At 41.8% G+C, this 18,782-nt stretch overlaps 1 protein-coding gene across 2 annotated transcripts; it reads right to left on the bottom strand.

The window, feature by feature from the left end:
* Positions 1-532: 532 nt before the first annotated feature.
* Positions 533-18,778, bottom strand: cpda (carboxypeptidase D, a). 2 transcript variants are annotated; one of them, XM_047593889.1, is made up of 21 exons: positions 17,982-18,778; positions 16,526-16,773; positions 11,516-11,658; positions 11,213-11,382; positions 10,369-10,784; positions 10,079-10,270; positions 9,402-9,569; positions 9,174-9,283; positions 8,920-9,022; positions 8,479-8,621; positions 8,217-8,386; positions 7,806-8,111; positions 7,360-7,555; positions 6,974-7,109; positions 6,655-6,801; positions 6,126-6,224; positions 5,959-6,023; positions 5,634-5,765; positions 5,298-5,483; positions 2,971-3,073; positions 533-2,609 (listed from the first exon to the last, which is right to left on the bottom strand). In XM_047593889.1, the coding sequence occupies exons 1-21, from the start codon at positions 18,629-18,631 to the stop codon at positions 2,383-2,385; spliced, it is 4,110 nt and encodes a 1,369-aa protein (XP_047449845.1). In that variant the 5' UTR covers positions 18,632-18,778; the 3' UTR covers positions 533-2,382. The 2 variants fall into 2 exon arrangements, with proteins under 2 accessions (XP_047449845.1, XP_047449846.1); XM_047593890.1 differs by having other exon boundaries at positions 17,978-18,130.
* Positions 18,779-18,782: the final 4 nt, after the last annotated feature.

Here is an 18,782-nt window from a genome sequence, read left to right as displayed (position 1 = left end):
TAATGAATATAACCGACACTCCGTTGTCCTCCAGTGTTTGGAAATGAAGTGAATTTCCACTCATCGGTCACCTGGAGCACTTCCCGGTTCAGCATCACATTCAAAGTCCGTAGAAAGGGAAAAACAAACTGTTGAGTAAAACATCAACACTGCAACTATAGAGTCTTTTTTCAGACTATAAAACCATGACAACACAGTCATTAGAATAATCTGTCCATCGCATCATCTGTCTGGCACTTATTTGATTGTTACCAGCTCATTCAACATCTGGGGGGAATAAATAATAAAACATCATCTCTTGGTCTGAAACTACTTTGCTAAATCCTGGAGCCTCTAACAAGGCGAGTTGATTTACTCAAATTAATTGTGCATTAAAGGGAGATGAAAAAAAAAAGAGGACAGAGGTAAAGGACACTTGTCTATGATCAACAATTAAAGTTTACATTTTTTAATCACAATACAATTGATTGGCAGTTGGTTTCAAATAACTAACAGAAAAGAGCAACACCATATAACTCAAAAACAACAAAGGTAATGAGACGTTTTATTTTATTGTGTTATGTGAGTTTTTGTGCATGACGTTCATATGAAATGCTCTGTTCAGTGTAGATTCATGGTTAACACGAATTGCATTTTCTCTCCATTTACAATTGGCAAACATTTACAGCTGATTCCAGTTTAGTAGAAAATCTTTACACCAGCGCGGCTCAACTTTCAAAGTTCTTACACACACGTTCAGAGACGCAGCTTAAGAAAAATAATGTACAAAACTGTATCCCCCACACAGATGTCAGCTGGTCAGGAAATCATTTGTTCAAGTAGAAATCAGGGCAGTCTCTTTCGAGGGCAACTGCTGTTTATGAGAACGAGTGAAAACCTGCAGCACAACAGACCGTTCAGATCTAGTGCAGTGATTTCAGCTCTGGTATAGTTACATTTCATAAAACCTTGGATTTCTGATACAGGGTCTTGTTTTTTTTCTTACTGGAGTAAATTTGCATGTACGCACACAAACCTGCTTCCCACTTAAAATAAGTCACCCAAGAGTGATTCTTTTTGATACACACACACACAAAAAAAGAAAATAAAACTGCACTGCATTTAACTCAGATTAAACTGAACAAATTTCACACTGAAATTGATATTACAATGGATATTACATGGCCCTTTACTTTGAAATATATGACTTTATTTGCACTGAGTCTGCACAGCATGTGGCATTGGTGGCTTTGACATCGATTTTGGTCATTAAGAGACAGAAAAACCTGGCGTGACTTCTGCAAAGATCCCCCCCAAGACCAAAAAAAAAAGAAAAAAAAATCAGATGGAAAAAACAAACCTGTTTTCCATGCCGATATAAATTATAGAAAACAAAAAGAAATGAAAATACATTCTTTTCATGATTTGTCGTTTTTTTATTTCTTGGCCAATGATGTGGGATGACCCCTGCTTTCCATTAAGTGCAAGTGACCTCCACTAACTACACAGACTTTCAAGCAAACCTGGTAACGGATATTCTCCCTGACGCCTTTGAGAAGTCTGCTCCTAACACTGACTCGCTGGAAAAATACAAAACTACTAAACCCAGCCTCGAGTCATCTGTACAGAAAACAGTGCAACATTACACGTACGCAGTCTTTAGATCGCTCCTCTCTTTTCATACCACCTGAGAATAGGATGGATCAAATTCCAGTATGTATCATCTACTCACTAGGTTGCTTTCTTGCCACATATTACAGCCTGATGGGGACCGTAAACATTATAGAAACCAAGGCACGATACTGGATTTATTCTCCCAAAGGCTCGGACACTTCAGTGTAGCTCACTTGCATAAAAAAACAATTTAGTGATTACTAAACAAACTGCAGCGCAAGGACTGATACCAGCGAGGAGGTTTTGGGGGATAAAGCACTTCCATCTAGAGTTCAATCCACATTCACAGAGGAAGAGTTCATTTGGACTCATCGGCTTCACCTCTAAGCCGAGCAGGACAGGTTTGAGAAAATATTCTTAAATGGCTCGGAAACAATAAAGCTGCAATAAAAGGATGGACGAGGGCAACAGTGGGCTGAACCTTATTTCTCTCCCTCCGCCTGTTGAACCAGTCAAGCTGAGATGCAGCAGTTAAATAGCCAGTGCAGACACCAGCAGGATGTATTCATTTAGCCGCTGTAATAATTGAGTGACCAGCTGTCAGTCTCTCCACAACTTATTGGTATAACAAAAAACAAAAAAAAAAAAAACTTGAACCTCTCTAAAAGTGTTCATAAAGAGAGACGGAAGCTCACAGTTCATCCCGTTCCTTCTGGGCCAGGGGTTTGATTTTTTTAGGGGGAGCTCGAAAAGAAAATACTGAGCCGAGAGCCAAGCTAGTGCAACGACTCAGATTTTGTTGGCGTACAGAGTCTCCTCATCGCTTTCACTTTCGTCCTGAAACTCGTGGGCGAGCAGCGACTTCTTGGAGCCCATGGAGGCGAGCCGGATCTCGTCGTCGTATTCCTCCCGATGCTGTCGCAAGCGGTGGAAGCCGTCTTTCTGGCGGTTAGACTTGGCCGCGCACACGCACCAGATGATGCACGCCGTCACCACCAACGCCGTCATGGAGGCCGCTGCAAGGGAGGAAGAGAAATGCAAAACTCAGAATGTCTGCTTGCATCCCTAGATACTGTTGCTAGGTGGGAAAACTTAAAAAAACAAACAGGGAAAAAAAAAACAATAAAATTCTGACAGCTTACAATGAAGCAATAATTTACATTTGTTTATGTTATGAGTAAGATATTTAAGAAGATGCGGAAGAAGGAAGGAACACGTCAAGTGAGTACATGACAGCTGGATTCTTAAACTTTTTGATGGCCACTATCTTGCAGAAATTTATCCACATCAACACATGACTTTGTGTATAAACCAGCAAGACAAGGCATATATAGTTAGCAGACAAAACAAAAGGCTAATTGTCACAGAGCAGCTTACCCGCACTGGCCACGACAAGCTGCCTGGGCAGGCCGAGGATGCTGTTGTCCATATCGAACACAATGACGATGAACTTTGCAGCCTCACTGGACAATACCTCCACCTGCAACAGAGCAAAGACTCCCAAGAGTTCATAACACACCTCAAAGAGATAGAGACATTTCCAATCAAAATAGTTTCTCTGCACTAATTTGAATCACAGCTTTATTTGATGTCCCAGCAGCACACGCCAATATCCTGCCGTTTGTAAGTTCAAATAACTGATACTTTTTTGTAGTTTTAACCAACTTTGCTGGACTTTTAACATCACAATACAAAAAGAAAAGCTCTACCACATCCCCGTACACATCCTGGCTATCTTTGAGTGAAGGTAAAAAAAAAAAAAAAAGAAAAAGAAACAAAAAAGGCATTTGGTATTTTCTTCTGCTCTCTGCGGAAGTGTGGTTGTTAATGACCTAATTAGTAACCCTCATTTGCAGGTGTGGCTGCTCAGGTTAATCTGGCGCAGGTTGTCTCGCATGCCTAAAATAAAAACCTCATTAAAATATCCCAAAAGTAATCTGCTGAGAGGTAAATCATATGAATTGAAAATTTTGTTTTGCATAGCTTGCTTGATGTTATGTTTTCCTCCATTGTAAGGGAATCATATCATTGTTTAAGTGTGTTGCAAAAGAATGGGAAACCTAGACTGACAGGTGAGGAAATAAGGATTTCCAACCATGTGGTTTCAGACCCGATCATAGTAATGTGGTCTGAAAACTGAGTTTTTGCAAAAGAGTAAGTGCATATTTGATTATGTTTTTCATGAGTGCAGTTTGTGTAATGTTTTCCGATATCGAGTCACAGAAGAACCTACAGAGCCACCAGAATCCACTGAAACTGTCACTTTCATTTCCAGAGATATGAGATGCGGCCTTATGGCCTGAGGCAGAGCATTCGATGTCCTAAGAAATATGGTGAGACCATTAAGGAGAGGAAATACAAGTTGGCTCCGGGATATGATTTTGACTTTAAGTGTGAGCAGAGAGAATCAGAGCCCCAGAAACCTCTGGAGGATAGGTATATACGGAATGCTGCCGTTATCCCCGATTTATCAACTCTGCCGCCCAGCACCAGAGCTGTCACGACTGAGGAGAGGACCTGCAGCAGCGCTCCAACGATCCATGGCTTCACCGTGCCAGAATACCAGCAGACTTATCATTCAGTGGTGGATCCCCTTCTCTTTAGCCCTTGTGGGAAACAAACAACCTACAGCCTGGAGCTGGGACAAACAATCAAGGAACGTCTATTTGAAACGCTGGCCTACCCCCTCCATCAAATATCAGAGCAGCCAAATGGAAAATTGGAGGTGACCGAGAGATTTTGTGTGCTTCGCCCAACGCCTTACATAGACATAGACGTGAAAGGGGAATCACAGTAAAACTGTTCCATAGACTGTCTAAGGAATTTATTTTTATTTGAATTGGGATTTGAGTCCAAAGTGCTCATTCCATCTCATTCTTTGTTTGTAACTACCAAAATGATGTAGTATACTGTGCTTGTGTCCTATTGCTTATTGCTACAACCATGCCAGAGTTTATATCTGCTTTTAAGTTCCAAAACCGGGATCAAATACTCACCACCAACTTGTTGTTTTAATAAACCTCAATACACTTAAATATAAATTTAAAGGCATGTTCCAAAGGACAAGGGTTTATCATTAATGGATTATTTGACAGGGAATCTCAACTATGTAGGTTTTTTTCAACTAAAGATGTAACAAATGTACTACCAGCCCATGCGTGAGGAAAACATTCGGACATTCAAACATTTTGAAAGTAGTTACAATTCTCAAAGGAAAGTGAAGCAAACTGTACATCACCACAAAATGCAAATTAGGTGCATTTCCATGAACTAGTTTGGAAAAGATTAAACAAGGCTGTGTAGTGTTGTCAGGAGGTGGCAGTATAAGCTAAGATAGGCATAGCTGATACAAAAACTAAACAAAACTGTAAAGAAATTAAAAAACAAACAGTTGTTTTTGTGTGAATGAGAGTAAATTCAGAGAGGGCTTATTCATTCATATCAGCATCTACTGACCACAGAAAATCACCTCCAGAGAACATCTATCCAGAGATTATCACTCAAAGTATTTTTTTTAGATTGTAAAAACTCCCCTCAAAATTATTAGTCCGATTTTCAGCTATTTTGAATAATTCTTTCATTATTATGGCCTAATCAAATACCCTGTTTCAAAAGAGAGAAGGATTTCATCATTGCATACAATTCCAAGAACTGCTATGCATGCTTTTTTCCTGGAAGCTACTACTACATGAATGACTGCGTACCTTTTGACGATGTTGTTGGTATCCATCAGCAAAAGCTTCGATATTGTGGGTGCCAGGTGCTAAGAGTGCGTGGAAGTAGCCGCCCTCCGAAGTAAACACTCTCACCCCTTCATTCAGTACAATGATCGCCCCAACAACAGGTTTTCCACTCTTGTCCGTCACCATGCCTCGTACCCCTTTGTGGACCTAAATGGAATGGAAATTATAGCTGCATGGTGACTGAAATAACAAACCTCTTACAGAATACATCAAAAACCCAACTCTATATGCTAACAGTCAATTGTTGTATGTGGCTATAAGTTAAATTTGTGGTGCTAATAAAATCTTGACCCACACCTCCACCAACATGCTTAGGAGAGCCTGCTTGTTCTCATCCCAGAGTGTGCCCAGCTCCTCAGCAGGAGGGAACAGACAGCAGCCTGTATACACGGTGATTTCTGGACAGTGGCCGAAGTCCATACTGAAATCCTAGAGGAAGGGAAGACACAAGATGAGAAGGAACCGAATTTGCTTTATTTCTCGTTTGCTTTATAAGTATCTCTGGATTTTAAAATATTAAAAAAAAAAACATTTAACACAAACATTTAGATGTATCAATTTCATTAAATTAATTAAAACATTATAATGCATGGGAGTATAGATGCCAGAAACACTGTTTTACCTTCATGCTCCCCATGTGACTTTGCCTCACTGCAGCCTTCACAACTCCATCTGGGACGTTGCCCACTGAGTAACAGAACAAGTCATCCATTAACCACAATCACCCTATTAACAGCTGACATTCAGAGCAGGCATGGCAAGAATCTGTAGTACTGAAATGACACACACCCTGTCCATTATTGGGACATCCCGTGTCCCCGAGGTGCATCTTCGGGTGGTTGTTGGCATACACACTTGCCAAGTACTTCAATGTGCCCTCAGTTTCAACTGGAAAAAAAAAGGAAACGGTTTTCAGCTTATTTATACGTTCTCCTACTCTTGGCAAATTGCTGGTACATAAGAGTGTTAGGTTGAGGAAGGAAAGGACTTTGGATTAATCTTCCTAAACATAACTCTTCTAGGAAATGTAATGCCAGATCTAGATTAAAAAAAAAAAGTGTCATTTTCAGTACAATACTTGTTCTGGCTAAAATGTAGTATGGTTTATGGATCAATTTTGAGGTTTCTAAAATATATTTAGAGGATCACAGTAAGGCAAAAACACAATTCATCTATGAATAGTTATTAAGAAAATCCTTGAGTAACACAAGTTATCAAAAATGATTCTGCACTGGGTCCATTATGTGTGGTCTCATTACAAATCCTTTCTTCAAATAACCCATAATGAGACAAGTAGTGAATTAAGAAGTGTTCTCACTAGTCTGGACAGGTCTGTCGTAAGGGTAAGTAGCAACAAGTGAGCCTCCATCAAGGGCCACCGATAGAGTGAAGTCTTGATTTAGAATAAAATTCATCATCGCTCTGGTCTCAGGTTGGGCCTCCACCACACGCTGCGATGCATTGCCTTTAAACAGATACACACAGATGGTGGACAGAAGACAGAGCTGTTAGAGCATATATACATAACATGTAAATACAACGTGCACAGCAAATGTTTGACATTTCAGACTGAACGCATAGAGGGACCGTTCTGTCTTCTCTGTTCAGCTGCACATATGCAAATCTGCACAACTGACCAAAGAAGTCTGTATCCAGATCTTTTCCGTTAGAATTGGTCAAGCCCCGTGTGGACGTGCACTGTTTCTCAATAGCCTGTTCTCGTCCGTCGGGGTTGATAGAAGGCACAATGAAAATCCGGGTCTCGTTGATTAGCTAAAAAGGAAATGGAGACAGAAGGAACAATTACAGACACGTATTAGTCACATTTAATGGCCAGTATTTTTATTATTAATTATAGTAGGGTGCAAGCTGGTGGCCGAGTGGTTGGAGTGCTGCCGTTTTAACTTTATTTCCACTGTTCTATCTAATAAAGGCAAAAATGCCAACTGTTCAAAACCACTGTTTTCCTAAATGCTAGTAACAGTAGATAAACGTGCATTACCTGAGGGGAGCTGAAACTCACCTTGGTGATTGCTGGGTTCTTGCCATAGTTAATACACAAGAGGGTAGCAAACTCCAGCAGCAGCTCTGTGCCCACTGGGGCATTGCCATGGATCCCTGCTACAAAGCGGATCTTTGGCTCAGATGGCTCTGCCTCTCCTGGTTTGTTGGAGATTTCCAGAGCCCAAACAGTTCTAAACTCGACACTTTGGCCCAAACTGGACACAGAAGAGAAGAAAGCAGGATAAAGGTTAGTATTGTAAGAATCTTGCAATACAAAGTGGCAAGAAAAATAACTGAAGATATAAAGCTGAACAGATCTGCACCGCACTGACCATAACAAAGGTACAGGGTTGGATGAAAGGAACAAAGACAGGATGTCAAACATTTATGTCCCCACAAGAGGAATTATTGTCTGGTTTAAAAAAGAAAGAGAAGAAGGCTTGATGAAAGATACAATGTGCCCACCTGTGTAAAGATGTAATTTTGGGAAAGTTCAGAGTGAAGCTTCTCAGGGAGGAGGACAGCTCTTTGGAGCCTCTGTAGCGCCGCAAGTTGTTTTCTGTGGCTGTGCTCTTGACCAACTGCTCCAAACCTTGGCCTACAGAAAGCTCCCTGATTAAGCTATGGAGCTCCTTCTCAGATGGAGTCTGTTTGGGTATTAAGCCGTTGGTAGACTGGCCATTACCATCGGAGTGCAAACGTGTAAGTCTGAAGTCCACCATCTCCACATGATCCTTTGAGACCGTGGCATAGATCGTCACCGGTACATACCTGGACAAAGGTTAAAATTATTTAAAGCGAGCATCACTGGAAGGAAGGTAAGATGAAGGTTAATTCTCAGTACATACATTCTTCTTTCTGAAATAGAAATATTACCCGTGGGCAGAGGCAGTGATGGAGTATGTCCCGGGGACCAGCAGTCTCCAGTAATCTCCAGTCTGAGCTGTAGTGATGCTGTGCTCGATGCCCTGCACGTGAATGGTGGCATTGGGGATAGCTGTGCCATCCTCAATGTCAGAGACTGTACCTTTTACTCCGATGTGGACCTAAAGAGATCAACAACCATGTAGACATGAGTAAATGCAAACCTCAAGTGAGGGGAAACCTCAAAACAATGCTAAGACTTTCTGTTTCCCACCTGGTGAAGAAACTGAAGCAAGGCTCGTCGGTTTTGTTCCCAGTATGTCGGCAGCTCCTTGGCCCTGGGGTACTTGACACAGCCCAACTCGATGGTGACCTCAAAACAGTTGGTGTTCAGGTAGTTCCAATCCTGCATTCCACCTGGAGAAAAACAAATTCCCCTTTGAACACAGTCTTCTATGAAAGTTCTTGGTCATTGAAGCTAAGACAAAGGGTACTGGACTTTTCTTAAACGACATTTTGCCACTCATAATGAAATAATGCTGAAACATCTTGGCTATTACATTTACAACGGGAATTCAATTATTGCTGTATCACAGTAGAGCATTCACAGAATAACACGATTGCAATATTACTACTGTATGCCCATTTTTCAGAAACACATATCTAAAGGCCTCATGGAATAGTGAGCAACAAAGGAAAAAAGATGTAGACATACCAGGAACAGTGTACCAGTAGGCACCATTGGTGATGCCATCCTGAAAATATTCTTCAGGGTACAGGTCCGGACAAGGGTGTCCGTTGTGCATCAGTGAATTCTCCTGAACACACATCAAACAGTTAAAAGTTAAAAACTACAAAAAGAGCACTGCTCTAGTCGGTCCAGTTTGTTTATCCAGTTTATTCAAATAAAATATGAAATCACAAGCAGATATTACTTCAGCATGAAACAGATCTCAAAGCAACAGCTACCTGTGAGTAGGCTCTGGCCAGGTGTTGGAAGACCTCATCATCAGGCGACCGGCTGTAATGAACTGTGCCTTCTTTGTCATCGTCAAATGGGTAGTTGACCACCAAGGAACCTGAATTACACAACACAAAGATGAGACAGCGCAAACCACTAAAATGTCTTGAATAAATCTTATGCATAATTGGGTTAAACTGTGAATTTAATGCCAAAATGTCAAAACAAGACAATACCTCCGTGAAGGTTGGCTGAGAGGACAAAGGGGCTGCTCTTCAGCCAATTCATTACAGCTATAGTTTCTGGCTGTCTGGGATCTGTGATGGTGGTGAACTGGTCTGGGAAGTTGCGATTCAGGTCGAAGTTGTTGCTGTTGTTGCGCCCTTGGTAGCCCTGTTCATCCCCTGTCAAGAAACAAACATTTTTGTCACCTTCATGTATCTGTAACCACAACATTTCCCCATTTGAAGCTCTACCTCTGACTTCCTCCGACACATGAGCAGCCATACTGACAAACAGGAAGCAGTCTATGAAACCTTCCCACGGTGTAACTCAAGACATTTAAAGCACATGATGTGAATGCTGCAGTATATATTTAGGAAATGAGAAAGTTAAAGCTAAACACTCAAGACTTTTAAGGCAGTCTGGACCGTTTGCAGTAGCTAACGAAGGCTGTAAATTTGATAGCAGTTAGCAACATACACTCACAGAATAGTCAGACAAATGATCAAATTACTGTACTAGCCCTGTAATGTTACACCTTTGCTCATGTATCCAAAACCAATACATCTCAACACCTGTGACCTCACTCCTAAAATAATGCTACACATTATACTTGGTAGGTGTTGCAGATGGTGTCACATTATGGCTGCCTGGCTAGAGCCTTTATAGTGCATGTGTTGCTTTCCCTTACCTTCAGTGGCTATCTCATATCCATCGGGGTTCATAGAAGGCATGATGTGAATGCGGGTGTTGTTGACTAATTGAGTGACCTCTGGATCGACGCCATAGTTACGGCACAGGTACTCAATGAGGTTGAGCAATAACTCTCGCCCCACCACTTCGTTACCGTGCATGTTGCCCACATACTTGAACTCTGGCTCACCTGGCAAGAGAGTGTGACACGTAAAATTAAAATCATTACATGTAAAGAGAAAAAAACTATTAATTAATGACTGTACTACATTGTGATCTAAGACATACCGTGTTCATGAACGGTAGGGTTGTTTGAGATTACCATCACATACAGCTCACGTTCTTCCACAGAGCGGCCAATAGAGTGAAGATAGGTGATAGAGGGGAACTCGCTGTTGTACTTCCGTAAAAACAGCTCCATGTCAGCATAGTTGTGGTGACGAAATTGCTGGGGTTGGATGGGTTGGTGTAGAGGTGGAAGTGCAGTAGAGTTGGTATTGTTTCCTTTGGAGGGGACCACCAGGGTCTGAGTGGTGCTAGAAGGGCTGGTAGTGGAAATGATTGGATGACTGGTTTGTGGCACCGCGCTCGTAGTCACAGAAGTGCTACCTGTGGCCTCTCTGACCACAGGTGTCAAGGTAAAGTTCAGTTCAGAGGCTTTGCCCTCCAGGACCTGGACATTGCTCACTGTCATTGATGTGTACCTGCACAGAGAAAGAAACACACACTTCAATTCACCCTTAAAAATCATCATTAAGTACCACATTAGCTGGCGATCTCTACGGGGAAGTTCCCCACCAAACTTGCGAAACATTTTCTTCACTTCAATAACAGTTAATTTATAACTCAAAGAGGAAGTATGCAACAACTTTGTAGTTAGTAAAGCCACAGCATGAAGACTGACCTTCATTATCTGACTGTCCTAAAGAGCCAGATTAAACGTTTCATTCATTTTGACCTGTCAATCTAAAGCGAAAAAAATACAACAAAAGCAGCACTGACTGAGCTTTCTCTGGTAACTGCAATGAAGTTTGAAACCTAACTATTAGTAAGCATTAAGTGTTATCCAGTAATGAATGACCTCCATTTGTGAGACCTTGATCCTTGAAGGATGTTGGCTGCTATTACTCACCCTGAGGCCACAGCCGTGATGTTGTAAGTTCCCGGGAGCAGAAGGCGGTAGTACTCCCCATAACTTCCTGTGGTCAGGTTGTGGCGTATGCCTGCCACCATAATGCTGACATTGGTGAGGGCAGCACCACTGATCGCCTCTTTCACATAGCCTCGAACACCTATGTGGACCTGGAAGGCAGCAGTACACCTATTAGCAGTAGTACTCTTAAAAGTATTACCCTTTTAAATGAACAAAACACAAGACATACAGAGTGAATGTTGACATATTTTTACTTCTTTTATTAGTTTTAAGACGTTCTACCTTTTCTATGTAGGCTACTAAAGATTCCCTGTTCAGATCCCATTCCTTATGAAGCTCAGCAGCTGGTGGATGTTTACAGCAGCTCAGCTCCAAGGTGATTTCCAGACAGTTGCCATGTAGGTAGTTGTAGTCCTGCATCCCTCCTGGATGATGTAAGAAACAAAACATGTTACCAGTGACTCAACTTTGGATTCCAAATATGCAGCAGTATAATGACTAGGTCCGAGTTCAGTTATTCATGTATACCACACATGTAAAAGCACATGTTCCTTCTTTAAATTTGAACCCCGCTGGTGGCATGCCACTTCATTAGCAGAGAAAGAGGATTTGTGTGGAATGGCTTGAGCCCTTCTTTGTCCATCTGAGCCATAGTTTAAAGAGAGTGTTTAGTGTGGCAACAAGCCATGACATCTGCAGTTTGCCAGCCACCTAGCCCATCCAGTAAGGCAAACAGAAGTGCACACAGGAAGGCGGGCTGTTTCGGCTGGCCATCCCCGTGGAACAACAGCAGGCACTCAGAGGCTCCCTGGCTGGAGGGTTGCTATGGCTGCCTGTTGAGGAGGCACGGGAACCAAATAAAACAGCCACTATTTGCCACTTTTTTCAACAGTCGAAAGGAAAGGCCTCAGACAACAAACACTGACAAATAACTTCAGCGAAGTAACCAGCCAAGACACCAACTAGTCCACTATTTGAAAAACAGTGTAGCAAAGTGTAGCAATACTGTACTGTTTTCTATTGGGAAAGTGCCACGTCTCCAACTGTTTCTTATTCAAACATAAAAAAAAAGTTCTTTGAACATCTAAATATGATTACACTATTTCCTCTTCTTTCTTCTGTTCTAAAACTTCAATCTGCTTGTTTGTGACACTAAATGTTGCATTACTAACCGAGCACAAACTTTAATGGATCCCTCACAAGCTACGGAAACAATGCTGCAGGCTGCAACGTGGTACACGCCTCAGCTCTGAGAGCAGATATACGAAAATATACACCACTAACACAAGCTCTCTGGAGTCATACCCGGTCAAGCGACAGCTGTGCAGATTTTTGAAACTTGGCGAGAGTGACTGGCTACCAAGTCATTCAATGGAAGCTGGATAGGGCCCTTTGGAAGCTGTAATCGGTAATCACTCTTCCTGTTTACACTGGCCGTCATTATAAGCTTCCTTTCTAATATGCGTTCACTGTACATGATCGGGGTCGAAATCCAAATCCAGTTTGTCATTTTGTGCCAAAATACACTCCAATGTCTATTTTAGTTAGGAGAGGGTACTCTTTCTTTTCATTGCAGATCACACTGTCTTTGTAAAATTAGAAAAATTCTGCTAGACTTGACTTGCTGAGGCTTCATATTACTTCAGTTTACCTCCTGACACTTTCTTTGACCTGCTAAATGAGTACAAACTGGCAGTTTCACAATAGGAACCTCTGCAATTATTTACATTAAGGGTGGAATAGAGAAATGCGTCAACGTAGTTCAGCAGAGACTTTAATAAATAAAATATGTCACCTCTTAATGATTAGTAAATAACACCAGATCTAAATTCGGCTGTAACTAGTTACTCAGAGAACTTTAAGTGGCTGCAACCACATGACAAATAAAAAAAATGCTCTTGCCACAAGGCAGTTACTTTAAATAACTTGAACTGAATCAATACCATTGTCCTTGAAACAAATCACTTAAGGTAAACATCCGGCATAAGCTAACATAGTTTGACAAGCTTGCAGCCTTCTGCAGCTCCAGTCTTAAGTATCCTGTCTATGTACCGGATCCAGTGACACACCCTGAACTTAGGAGGAAACCACCGGCCAGACAATGAGAGCCAAGACAGAGCTTACTTGCTGAGGGAACAAACAAGCTTACGATGAAGGAAAACTTTAGGGGCTGGGTGACGTCATAAAAAAAAGTGTCCTACTTTTAGTTGAACAAAAAAGTCATATGATAGGCCGCATTTAACAAAGGTGCAGCAGGAAAGAGTCCGAGCACCACTCAGACACTTCCAGTACACTCACGTTATCACGGCCATTTTCATACAGTAAAATTATATTCTGGACCTTGTTCTTTTGTAAATGTACATGTACTCATGTACATCTTTGAGCAGAGAAAAATAACAAGGCCTACGTGCTCAACAACACCAGATCTAGTTACACACGGAGGGTTACGTGAACCGAAAGATGGTTCCAAATTAAGCACCCACAAGACGAGACTGTGTCAAAAGATTATAGGTCAAGATACCATGTTATGTTGAATTATTATTTCAAGCCCTGGCTGCCGAACAATAAATCTCCTGTTCCTCACTCCTGCTCCTGGCGCTTCGCCTGGACCGCTCATTATGTCACACAATGTCCTGACCGTCTCCATCATCTGCCATTAGCCCAGTTTTAGCAGTGACATTTTGCCCACTGGGAAGATTTTGGACAGATGAAAGCATTGTCCATTCAGCTCTTTTACGCTTCTTGGTGCCGATCTTGATCACAAAATATGAATACTGTCGCTACAAAGAGCTTTAGTAACTCCCCCCTATTAAAAGCAGATTGATTTTTTTTTTCGGCCTGGCTGAAACTGCAATAAAAAAGTAAAAAAATAACCTGCAAAAACAGCCATTTGCCAGAGCCTGCACTTTAAGATTCGGCCGACAAAGACTTACAAAGATAAGCACTAGCAAATTCTTAATGCCCTTTAAGATTGTGTACTTAGGGTGGTAATGATTTACAGACAAACATTGTGACCTGTCATGACATAGTGTCAAGCTTAAAGTGACCTGAAACTATTTTTAAGATATCCTGTTTTCAGGTTGACTGGTATCAAAGCACTAGTTGTTGGCTATTCATAAAAATACTTAAAAGTGTACCTATTGTGCTCAGGCTCAATGTTTCCATTAGGACAATTTGGCAATTAAAGCGCAAAAGAGTAAAACAAAGAGCGATCAAGGTAATTTGATGCGGCCAACTCAAATGAAGGCTAATCTATGAGAAGACATGAACTTCACCATCAAGACACATTGTACTTTACATAACATTTACTACAATATAGTACATCTTAAAAGGAAACAAAGAGCATTGTAACCGCTAACCTAACGCAAACAGCCTCAATTCTGCCCATTCAACAACCCAAAAATATAAAAGTAAACGATCGAGTTTCTGCCCGAGTAATGCAGAGTATGTGTGTTTCTGAACCCGAATTAAACAGAAGATAGAGACACATGACAGGGATACATACACTGTAAATAAAACGAGTCCAAAGATTTAGCCCACGGGCTTTAAAATTCCCAACTATGAGCTGTCTAACTATGTGGTTTAGGCTTCTGCGTTAATCTGACACAGTAGCTACGGTGACCGTCCAGACCCTAACGCTGTAGCCTGACGTGTACCTCCCCAGAAATGTAACTAATAGCAACACAGACCGCAAGAGCTGTGATTGGTCTGCTTAGTAGTAGCGTGTTTTCACTTCATTATTTCAGTTGCTTCTCCATCTCGGCAATTTTGAATTGATTGTTTCAGATTAATAAAGATGGAACACATCAAGGAAAGGAGATACAAACATTTGCATGACAGTCACCAACGTCGAAAGCAAAGCAGGAAATAGGAACAAAAATTACCACAGAGTGAGTCAGGCTGACGAGCACACAAGGCTCGCACCTGCGTATGCTATGTGTGTACATTACAGCGTTTAGTCCCACAGTTCTGGAGAAGAGTCTTAACACTTACAGTAATTACAGCCTTTGGCAGACAAATGCAATGAGGTGCACTGCATTTCAAATCCTGGCAAACTCAAAACAAGGCCGCACAATGAGTTTCAGCGACTACAAATTCATTCCGGGTCATTATCAACTACCAACAATGCAGCTAAATGAAGTGTAAAAGAGCTTTCCATAACACTTTAGAAGGTTGCTTTAGAATTCCCTTTAACCAATCTTATTAAATAAGGGGATAAAGAAAGTGGAGATTTCCTCTAAGAGTTCGTGTTTCTTTGTGAAATGCAACAAAACACGTCTTCTCAGGTATGTTTACTTGTGATTTGTAATGGCAGAACACCTCTAGCAGAAAACAAAACAGCTATAGATGAGTTAAAGAAAGTGTAAAAAAACAACAACTCTGAAATGATTAGTACTTGGTTGTCCACAAACACGTTGTAGCTTGTACACATTTCTCGCACAGATCCGCATAGAGTGCGTAACAAGGAATCCAACAATACCACAGGCTTTGAGATGGGGAGATATGGAGCAGCAACACCAGTTAGACTGTCCATACCACTATTTTCAAAAGAGACATACGAAGATCTATTCCAGCTCCATCCTCTTTGGCCAAACGCTAACTTCAAACTTACTAAGTAATATAATTTGTCACTCTTGATTAGAAATGGCAACACTTCAAATCCATCCGTGAAACTTCAAGCCCGATTTAGATCTAGAATATGAGAGTGGACATCTGCAGCAGCGGACATTAAATCAGGATGTCTCTGCTTGATTACATTCATTAGCTGATTATTGGGTGACATACTAGTAGATGTTTTCACACTGGAGTTCATTAAACGCCTGTAACACTCAATAACTACTCACGCAGCAGTGTTTCGCAAGTAGGTCTACACGCATTTCACGATAAGGCCAGTGGAAAAGAAATGTTGTAAACACAGTCTGAAGCCTGAGAGCGTGTTTCATACGAACAAGAAAAAAAGAAAAAGAATAATAGGTCTTTTTAGATAACTTGCCAACTCCACTGTACTGGTCTCCACATGCCTAAGTGTCTCATTTCAAACAGTTATTTCCCTGTTCACCAACAAATAATGAGACAGTCTTCTGCCTCAACTGGCTACACATCCTCACAGATGATTCAAAGTGTAATGACCGGCCATGTGATGTACTGTATGATGACCGGTTTTAATTTCATAACACACAGAATGGGAGCTTGTGGTTCTTCACTGCATTATGCAATACATTGACATGACATTCATCTTCAACACTTCCTCAACAGCTAAACTTGAAAAGCAATGAGACTTGACCGCCTTACCAGACACGTCGTACCACTCCGCCCCATTGGTAATGCCGTCTTTAAAGGTTTCACCGATGTCATCCGGACAGGAGGGCTCGCCGGTCTTCATCACGGGATGGTTCTCAGAATACACTCGGGCCAAGTAGCGGAAGAGACTGTCGTCCTCTGACTGGCTGTAGATGCCTTGTTCCTGGTGGGAGGCTGAGTCATCAAAAGGGTAACTGGCAACCACGGTGCCGCCATGCAGGTTCCCTGACAGCACAAATCTAGGGAGGAAATGGATGATTGTAGCAACATGGATGACTGCATGGGGAAAGAATTCCACTGTGGGTCATCACAGAAATAAATGTTGTATGTGAGATACCTTTTTGCAGAGCAATCCTAGAGCTCGCAGGACAACTTTCACTGGATTTATTCTTGTAAACATACTGGTTTTAAATCTGGCCTTCCAAGTCCGACATACGGAACATATTATTCAATGCCAGGTTGCACACCCGTTACTCTTTTCTTTTACTCTTATTACTATGATTGTTCTTGATTATAAATTGCACAACTTAAATGTCTTTCATATCTGTGTCTATGTGAACGGACACCGAATTTCCCATGGGACAAATAAAGTATCCATCTAATCAGATCGAAAGATCCAATTCATTCGGGACACTAGTGGAAACAAATACATTCAAATATAACTCTCCTGCACTAAATCTTTCTTCACGCCCATTATAACATTCATTCCAGTGCAGGATAATTTTGGAGGAAGTGGTTTGTAATGCTGTCAAACTGCACTGCATTGAACACAAAAGTGTTTCTGCCTGGGTAGCCCGGCTTATTGACTAAAGTGGAGCTGTCAAAATAATAGAAATTTGTGTTGGTAAAACACAAGACCATTCAATAATACAACAAAACGAAAGCATAGTTAAATCAACAATTGAACAAATTATGAATACTTTACCCTTAAGATGCTAAGACAGGTGCAGGGCTGTTATATTAGAATGCATTTGTTTTCACCAGTGTACCTAATGAATTGGCAAATAAGTGTTCATCGATTATGGCCTTTACTGGACTTTACTAGTGCAAGTCGTAGTTGTCAATGCCCCAACAAAGAGAGGAACTTAAAATATGTGAAAAATTGAGAAAAAGTTTCCACCAAATTTTGCGGTGTCGCTGAATTGCTTGTTTTGTCGTGCCAGCTCTGCATGAAAGAAACAAGCAAACTCACTCATATATATAAAAAGTTAAAAGCACTGAAATGTTTGGCTTTTTTTCTTGAAAATTGGCTTCTTGGAATTGCTCATTAGTGGTGATCATTGTCGTCATTTAGCCAACTCACATAACCAAACCAAATGTTTGGGATTAGTGAAGTTCGCTAAAACCAAACCAGCCAGTCTGGTCTCCAGGCAACACGTCCACGGGGACCAGTGCTATGGTGGGACTCACAGTGTGTTTGTGTGTCTCGTGGAGGACAAATACTCACTTTTTCTCTTGAATCCACCTGATCACAGCCATGACTTCGGGGACACTTTCTGGATCGACAGTCGTCCCTTTGTACTGGTCAGGAAAGCTTCTGTTTAAGTCCATATTGTTGGCATTACTTCGCCCTCCGTTGACGCCCCTGCAGTCCCCCTCGGAGGACTTCTCAAAGCCGTCAGGGTTCATACTGGGCATGATGTAAATATCCGTGCTGTTCACCAGCTCAGTAATGCGAGGTTCCTCTCCATATTTACTCAGCAGGTACTCCACAAGGTAAATCAACACCTGTCGGGACACGGTTTCGTCGCCGTGCATGTTACCCACGTATTTAAATTTCGGTTTCCCCGGTTTGTCTGTGTTGGGGTCTTCGGTGATACGCATCACCCACAGCTCCCTGCCCTGCACAGACCGCCCTACGCTCGACAGGTTGGCAATGTGAGGGTATTTCTGGGCCAATGACTGCAAAAGTCCGGTTAGATGAACATAATTGTAGTATTTGTCATAAGTTTCTACCGTTTCCTCTGTCGTGGTGTTGGCGCTGCGAGTCCGGCGGAGCCTGGCGTCACCAAGGGAGACAACAAGAAAGAGAAGCAAGGCGAAAAGTGACACCCGCAGTTCCAGCGTCGTCGAGAGATGCCTCCAGATGCGTACCATGTTGGCTTTCCTTCTACTTCTACACCATTCGGACTTTCGAAATGAAATACAAACACCAGTGTCGAATATTTTGTGTTTAGCCTCCCCAGCGCCGCACGTATCGCTGTCAGAGGAGCTCTGGCCTGGCTGTTGTTTCCGTCTACTTCCGTTC

This window comes from Mugil cephalus, chromosome 9, assembly GCF_022458985.1.
Source record: "Mugil cephalus isolate CIBA_MC_2020 chromosome 9, CIBA_Mcephalus_1.1, whole genome shotgun sequence".
NCBI classification, from domain to species: Eukaryota; Metazoa; Chordata; class Actinopteri; order Mugiliformes; family Mugilidae; genus Mugil; species Mugil cephalus.
The sequence above is the reverse complement of the archived record's forward strand: the minus strand, read 5'-3'. Positions and strand labels throughout refer to the sequence as shown.